The sequence below is a fragment of the Molothrus ater genome, chromosome 2 (genome assembly GCF_012460135.2).
Source record: "Molothrus ater isolate BHLD 08-10-18 breed brown headed cowbird chromosome 2, BPBGC_Mater_1.1, whole genome shotgun sequence".
NCBI classification, from domain to species: Eukaryota; Metazoa; Chordata; class Aves; order Passeriformes; family Icteridae; genus Molothrus; species Molothrus ater.
The window spans coordinates 3,798,709-3,806,504 of NC_050479.2; the positions used below are offsets into that span (position 1 = coordinate 3,798,709).

The window sequence follows — 7,796 nt, forward strand, 5'->3', positions numbered from 1 at the left end:
TGGTGATGGTTGATGATGGGACTGGATGATCTGGAGGTCTCTGCCAGCCTCGATGCCTCTGGGATTGGGTGGCTCTGGATGCATTTGGGCATTTCCCAGTGCCTGGGTGATCATTGATGGTTCATGGGCACTGGTTGGGCTCTGTGGTGGTGGCATTAAGGCATTTGGTGACATCTGAAAGGCATCAGATTTGGGTGTTCTCAGGCAGCTCCATCCACTGTGAGAACAAAAATGATGTGAGTGGGGACCATGAGGGTTCACTGTCCTGATTCAATGTGAGACATAAAAGGTGCAGCCTCCACATGAAATCCTGGGTTAGGTGGCCTGGGAGTTCAAGTGGCCAGGGAAACTTTGAATGCATCACAGGAACACAGCATAACATTGAAATATTTATGATTTTCAAACCAGTTCTACCTGGACAATATAAACCCTCTGTCACAATGGCTTCTACCTGCATCAATAGCTGCACACACATGCTTGAAAAACACCAAGAGAGAATCAAGAGGTGAAAGTTATTTATAACTATTTTCCATGTGCTAGAGGAATATTCAGCAATCTAAAAATGGCTTGGTGAAGACAAACTATTTGTCAGTTTGTGTTGTATTGCACTAAATAGTTAAGTATATTGTGATGGCCCCATTTGTGTATGCAGGAGCTGATAAAAGGCTGCTGAAGGTTTACCCTAAATTGTGGATTTGCAGTCTGTGATTTAATTTTATCACAACAAATGCAAACAGAGCAAAACATTTCCCAGACAAAAAGTGTTTTCCTTTTACATTCATAACCTTCCCTGTTAACTGCATAATACAGGTTTTCTCTCAAAAGGTGTTCCTGGATATATTCAAATAAAGTTCCATCACCACTGATGCCAATATATTGCCTAATTACCACTGTAGGGCTCTTTCATTCTATTTCTTGTCAAGCAGGTGAAATCAGGTGTTCACTCATTTAGCTGTTTGCTGGCTAGTGCTGAATCAAGCAATTTGTTCAGAAACCACCTGCCTTCCTGCCATCTTCCAAGCACAGAAAGTTGTGATTCTCAGTTGGCTTTCCCTGCCTGAGTACTGGAAACATTCCCAAAGATTTTCATCTTCATTCTCTAGGGCCTTTTAGGGAGAAGTAGGGGGTAAAAAACCCAAAAAACAACAGGAGGAAGGAAAGTTATCCTGAGGATTTTTTCCATAGTGAAGGAGGTCAGGAAGGGGTGGACTCCAATAAATTACTTCTCTCTCCGTGGGTAATCAGGAAAAATGAGCAAAAGTCCTTGCAGTGCTTCTTTAGAGGTCAAGAAGAAGGAAGGAAAATCCAAGGCCTCCCTGAGGAGCAGGAATTCCATCTACTGATGGAAAAATTGCAGATTGAAGATGTAAAACCTTATCTATTCCCACGTCTCTGAGGGTAAGGGCTTCGAATGTGATCCCTTCTGTTCCATATGTAAAAAAGTTAAAATATTAAACAATTTGTGAGATTGAAGGAGACTTCATATCACAGGTTTTGCTTCCTCAGGATTTGTTAGCCATAGACCCAGCTGGGTACAAACCTGAAATCCCTGGTGTGTGTCATAAAGGGTGACAACAGAAAAACACTGAGCTCAGCTTTTGGCCATTCAAACTCTTTGAATCAGAAACTAATGCAAAATGTCCACAGAAGATAAATGCTGCCCAGTAATTGCACTGATCAATTCACAACCTGAACAAAAGGTTTGGCAAAGAATGAGGGAGGAAAATCAAAGGTGTGTGAGACGTTTATAAAATGATAAGTAAAGAAGCAAATTATTGAGCTGAGGGAAAAATGACCAGGCACTGGAAGAGGAGGCCAGGAGCATCAGTCAGAGGTGCTGGAAGGTCTTCATTGTGATGATATTAACTGAGAAAAGGTCAAACTGAGAGCAGAGGTGCAGGCTCTGTTTAATTGCAGATGTAGTTCCTGTCAGGGACGGGTGGGTGCGATCCTTGCTCCCAGCACCAGATAAATGGTTTTAGGGACCAACATCCCACTCAGGGAGCAGTTCCTCATTGCCTGACCCACCGTGCTCCTTCCAAAACCCAAGAGCAGTGAGGGGAATCCCCTGCCTGGGATTTTGCAGATTTTGGGACAGTGCCACCTCCAAGGAGCTCTGTTTTCCAAGTTCCCACAGAAGGAGCTCTGAGGACTGAGCAACTTGCAGGACTGGACAATCTCCTAGATGAGCTTCATCATGAGCTCATTTAATATGCCATAAAGGTCTCTGTGATAAATCAGGAGCCCATTCCATGAGGGAGGGAATGCTCATTTCCAGTGGGCTGGACTCATCCCTGCTGTGACTCCAGCACAGCTCCAGGAAGCTTCCACAGCCTCACTCCTCCTTCCCAGTCCAGAGTGAGTCATGGCTCCCTTAATGGGGAAGGATCTATTTTTCTTCTTAACTACTCCAAATGACACTCTATAAACTGGAAATATTATTTAGCTGTGCTTGTGGTTTCATCCTGAGAAGGAAATGAATGATGAATTGCAGCTCCATTTATTGCCCCATATAGAACTGCTCTGACTCTGAGGGTTGTTGGAAAGAAAAATTAAGCTATCAAAATTGAATTAAAAGGTCAATAAATAGAAAAATAAATCGATGAAAGCAAACAATTTTACCCCTGCTGATGAAATGGGCTGCAGATATGTCATGTTATGATATCCACTGGTTAGCATATCTTGATTAAGAGAGCAATAAATATTGATGATACAGATAAAGAAATGGCAGGGGCAGTTTAAAGAGTTTAAAGATTTTTCCTCCCAAATGTCTGTGGGAGAAGGGGAGGAGTTAAGGCATATGGGTGGGATTAACCCATGAAGAAACAAGGGGGAATTTCCAGGCTGTATTGGTGGGCAGGGAAATGTGGGCTGAGTGTCTGAAACGTTGACAGGATGGAACTGGTTTGTTACTTGAAGTAATGATGTATCTGAATTATTTTGTGGGTATCCACAATTTATGGGGGGGGGGGGGAGTTCCTGTAAAAGAAGTGAATTTATTTCAAATCAAAATTGAAAACTAAGGGCAGGGGGAGAAATAACCTTCAGAAGCAGAAATCTGTGGCTTTGCCCCCTCCAATTTTTTGTTCTGTTTTTGTCAGCCCAGTGTGTGATGCATGCAGATACATTTGGGAGCCCTCCTACCACATTGTTGTCAGAACTTTGTTCTCATGCAGTTGGACTTGAATGTTTCTTGGCTGGCTGATAGCAAGCCTTGAGTTTATCGCACACTGGCACAGCATCAGTGTCTGAGGAGCTGCCATCCCTCCCCTCCGTGCTGAGAGCAGGGTCCTGCTCCACAGGGCCAGACGTGCGCTCATCATTCACATCACATCACACAGGGTGCACAACTGACTGAAACATGATTGCAAGAGCAGAAATCCTTCTTTCATTGACTGAAGATCACTATTCAAAACACCATGGAAGGATTCAGCCCTGAAACCAGCTGATACTCACTCAGTTTACCTTCTGATTCATCCATGTGTTGCTAGCTCCCTTTTTGTCTGGCTGAAGAGCTGGAGGAGATGAAAAGATCTGTGCTGCATCTGTTTCTCCAACCAAACCAACAAACTATGTGAAGCTTTTCCCAGGATTATAATCCTTTTATAGTAATCCCTGTGAAAAGGCACCCAAGGCAGATGATAAATCAACAGGCAGGCTTTGAAGCATGTGACTGTCAGATATCCATGGTTAACTGGATGCCAAGCTGACAGTACAAAGAGATTTAAAACTATCCAAAAGAAATGCTGATTTAGCACATCCTTCCTGATGGGGGGACCACCTCAGGAACTCACTCCTATGATGCTGTGCTGTGCAGCAAGCCACTGGAGATGGGTTTTTCCCCTTCCATCTGTAGGATATAATGAGTTATGAAGCCCTTTTTCCTCAGACTAGGACTGGCAGGAGTAGTAAAGCACTAAATTAATTTAAGGAGGAAACAACTTTGAAATCAAAACCGATCAGGGGCTGCAGCAGCTCCACTAGGTCAGGGTATAAATAGGAAGTGGTTGTTGTGGTCCTGCTCCTCTGCATTATTATTTGTAATTGCAATTATTATTTGTAATGCATTACTACATTGCATTATTATTTGCAATGTGTTGTATGAGATCTTGCATTGCATTCAGAAAATGAGTTTTAGGTCAGTGACCAGCAGCCAGCAGCCTCCATTGCAGTGAAGTGCAACCTCAGGAAGGCTCTGCTGCTCCAGAGAAAGCTTCCTAGAAAATGGGCCAGCACACAGCATGAGCTGATTGAAATTCATGAAATTATTCATTAATTGATACCAGATCACAGTAAGCACGAAGTAGAAGCAACTCCAAAGCAAATAACTCTGAGAGATGCAGCAGGGCAAGGGTGAGCCCTCATGGACGTCAGTCCCACCCTGGGAGCAAACTCTGCTCAGGTCCTGCTTTGGTGCAGAGGAGAAGTGCCATGGCAGACTGGGCTGGATGGCCATTCCTGAGGATGGGATTTTTAAAGAAACATAGGTCAGGTGGGGTTATCCTTTCCCCAGTGCTCTCATGGGGCTGCCTGGATCCAGCTGCTGCTCATCCTCTGCCCATCCTGCTGTTCAGGATCATCTACAAAGCTAAATCAGAGAATCTCAGAATGGTTGGGGTTGGAAGGGATCTAAAAAAAAATCATACAATTCCACCCCTGCCATGGCAGGGACACCTTCCACTGTGCCAGGCTGCTCCAGCCCCAGTGTCCAACCTGGCCTTGGGCACTGCCAGGGACCCAGGGGCAGCCACAGCTGCTCTGGGAATTCCATCCCAGCCCCTCATTTCCATCACAGGGAACAATTCCTTCCTAATATCCAATACAGGACTTCCTTCTATCAGTGTGAAGCCATTCCCTGGTGCTGTCCTGCATGCCCCTGGAAATTGTCTCTCTCCAGCTTTCCTGGGGCTCCTGCAGGCCCTGCAAGGCCACCCTGAGCTCAGCCCAAAGCTTCTCCTGTGCAGGTGAACAATCCCAGCTGTGCCAGCCTTTCCTCCCAGCAGAGCTGCTCCATCCCTCTGCCCATCCTGGAGCCTCCTCTGGGCTCTCTGCAGCAGCTCCAGCTCCTCCCTGGGCTGGGCCCAGCTCTGCAGGTGGCAAATCACCTGAGGACAGGGGCACAGGGACAGAATCCCCTCCCTAAATCTCCTGTAGCATTGCCCCCAAATTGCCCCAAAACTGTCTCCTTCCACAACACTGCTGGATGAACTTTCTAATTCATGTCTCTTTTCCTTTAGCAAATCTGGTGCAATAGAATATTTTTCTGCAGCAAGTTCTGGGAAATATTCTCACCTCAGTATCTTGCTAAACATGGGATACAAACCATGACCTGTTTCAGGGAGTTTTAGAGACAGGATGTTCTTGGGCCCCCTCTGAAACTTTCTGGTTACTCACTATGCTACTGGTTCTGTATCCTTTATTCTCACAGACCACAGTATGTGGGAATATTTCCTTTCCGCAAACATAAAACTTGCCTTTGGCATTTTTTTTTCAGATTTTTTCCCCCATTCTATTTGAAAATTTGTTATTTTGGTGAGGGAGCAAGTAGGGAGCTCCTCTGCTTAACACTGAGGTCTTTGGGCAAGAAATTAAGTGCAGTAGAGGGATCTTGGCAAAGGTCCTTGAACAGAGCCAGGCAATGCTGTTACTTCCCAAAGTACCTCTCCTCTCTCCAAAAATAAACAGTAAAGAAGGGTAAATTTAGAAAACAGCAGCATGTTCTGGCTACAAGAAGGGATGGGAGGGTGGAGAAAGAGAGTTGTGTTTAAAACAGAAGGCAGCTGTCTCATGAAATGCTCCTAGGATGGTTAAATTTATCCCACAGTGGTGCTGGGGCTCATTAAATACCAGAGCTGTGTTGTCCACATTTGTTATCTAACATTTGCCTCCATCTGTTATTCAATAATGTATATGTACCAAATGCATTATTGAAGATGTTTAATACTGGAAGAATACCAGAGCAATGCAGACTGTACACGATTAATGCTCCAGGAACAAACCTCAGGAAAATTGGTCAGTAGTTAGAGAGCCAAGTTTGCCTTGATAAAACATTTCACTGAGAAAAACACTGAAATTTCCATTAATTTCCAAGGCCTTGAGACCAGGTGAGGAATTACAGGGAGGAGGTGCTGCTACTACATTCAAAAATCCACAGTTTTTGTTATTCAGACGCATTTGAGAGAGGGTTTTTCCTTGTCTTTTCCTCTGCAGTGATATTTTGTAAAAGCACAGGAGTAATTAGGACTGGGGATGCACCTGCACTTGTTTCAGGTGAAGGAGGAGAAGCTTTCCAGGGCTGCTTTTCCATCTGCCCTGCTCTGATCCCACCGGGGACAGTGTGAGAATGGGCTGCAGTCAGTGGCAGTGGAATCCTGGCAGTCTTGGGAAGTTTAAAAAAAGCCTGGCTTGCATAAACACTGAGAGTGATCTTCCAGCCACGTGAAGTGCTGCTGTGCTGTGATTTCTGATGGATTTGGAAAGCAAATATTCAGATTTTTTACAGCTTTACAGGTTCCTTTAATAGAACCAGGGGAGAAACCCCCAACATCACCTTTTACTTAAGAGCACCCAGGCTGCAGAGGCCACAAGAAGTTCTCAGGCAGCCTGAGAGCAGATCATGAATTCCCAGACCTGCCAGCAGCGTGGTGCATGTGGAGCTTTTGTTTCACTCTGCTTCTCGTGCTTTCCTTTGTGCTTGGATTTTGAGTGGGTTGCTGGTGATAGATTTCGTTTTGCTGTCATGCTCTGGGGTGAGGGGTTGGCAGGTAACCTCCTGAGAGCCCTTGTGGGACTGCTTTTCTGGGATTTCTTTCAGCTCTCTCACTGGTTTTGCTCTCCCCTAGGTGCGGCCTCAAAGGCGTCCTGATTATCCCATCAGCCCAAAGAAAATCAGGAATGTGACACTCGTGTAGGATGTGCCTCTCCAAGAACTTGCTTTTTCACATGTTTGGATGCCTTCATGCAATGCAGAAAAGTTAAAACCAGTTCTCTCAGTTTAACTTTTAAGTTATTTTTCTTTTTTTTTTTTTTTTCCCCCTCATGCAATGAAATAAAATTGCAACCTTTATAACACAGCACGTGATATCACAGCAAAATAATGGACATAAATGATATAAATAGACTGCCCTAATTTCCAAGACAATGAGTTTGATGGGACTGTGGAAGAAGAATCCACATTTTGGGTCCCCAAGAAATCAGCAAAACTGTCAGACAGGAATGTTGTGTTACAGAAAGATCAAGGACTGGAAATGCAACATATTTATTATTTCAGAAAAACTGGTTAATATAATAATAATGGTTAATATACAATATCTATGCTTTTAAACATATTTTATGTACAGCCTGAGCTATGATCATCTTGAGCTTTCAGATCAACAACATTTTCCCATTCCCATTCTGTAATAAAATCAAGGGAAGTTTTCATGGGGGCTGCTTCAAAATTTCTAACAAAACTATCTTTGGATCAGAAATGACATTTCTCCATTTCAACACATTATTTTATGAGACGTATTTGCCTTAAAATTCCATTTCAAAATAAAATCCAATCACCCATGTGCCAAAAAAAAACCTTTTAAAAAAATTGAAATTCAAATATCTTAAGCTGAAAAATGTAGATTTGAAACTCTTGACTTTGAAGAGTTGTTGCTTGAATGTTTTATGTCTCTGTTCTACTTATGGGCTGAGTTGTGTCACAGCAATGGTGGCTTCTGGAATTCAGTCTGAACAGTGTTTTTTCCTCAGGGATAGAGCTGATAATGACCATGGGAAATGCACTTTAACAAAGAAGCTTCTCAGCA

The 7,796-nt window shown here is 43.7% G+C and overlaps 1 protein-coding gene across 1 annotated transcript in view; it reads left to right on the top strand.

Moving 5' to 3' along the window:
• The window catches only part of IGSF5 (immunoglobulin superfamily member 5), a 29,767-nt gene extending 22,797 nt beyond the window's left edge, over positions 1 to 6,970 (top strand). The window contains exon 9 of the mRNA XM_036387908.1: positions 6,843 to 6,970. Within this exon, the coding sequence (XP_036243801.1) occupies positions 6,843 to 6,911 (69 nt within the window). The 3' untranslated portion in view covers positions 6,912 to 6,970. The remainder of the gene's footprint in view (positions 1 to 6,842) is intronic.
• The last annotated feature ends 826 nt before the right edge of the window (positions 6,971 to 7,796 follow it).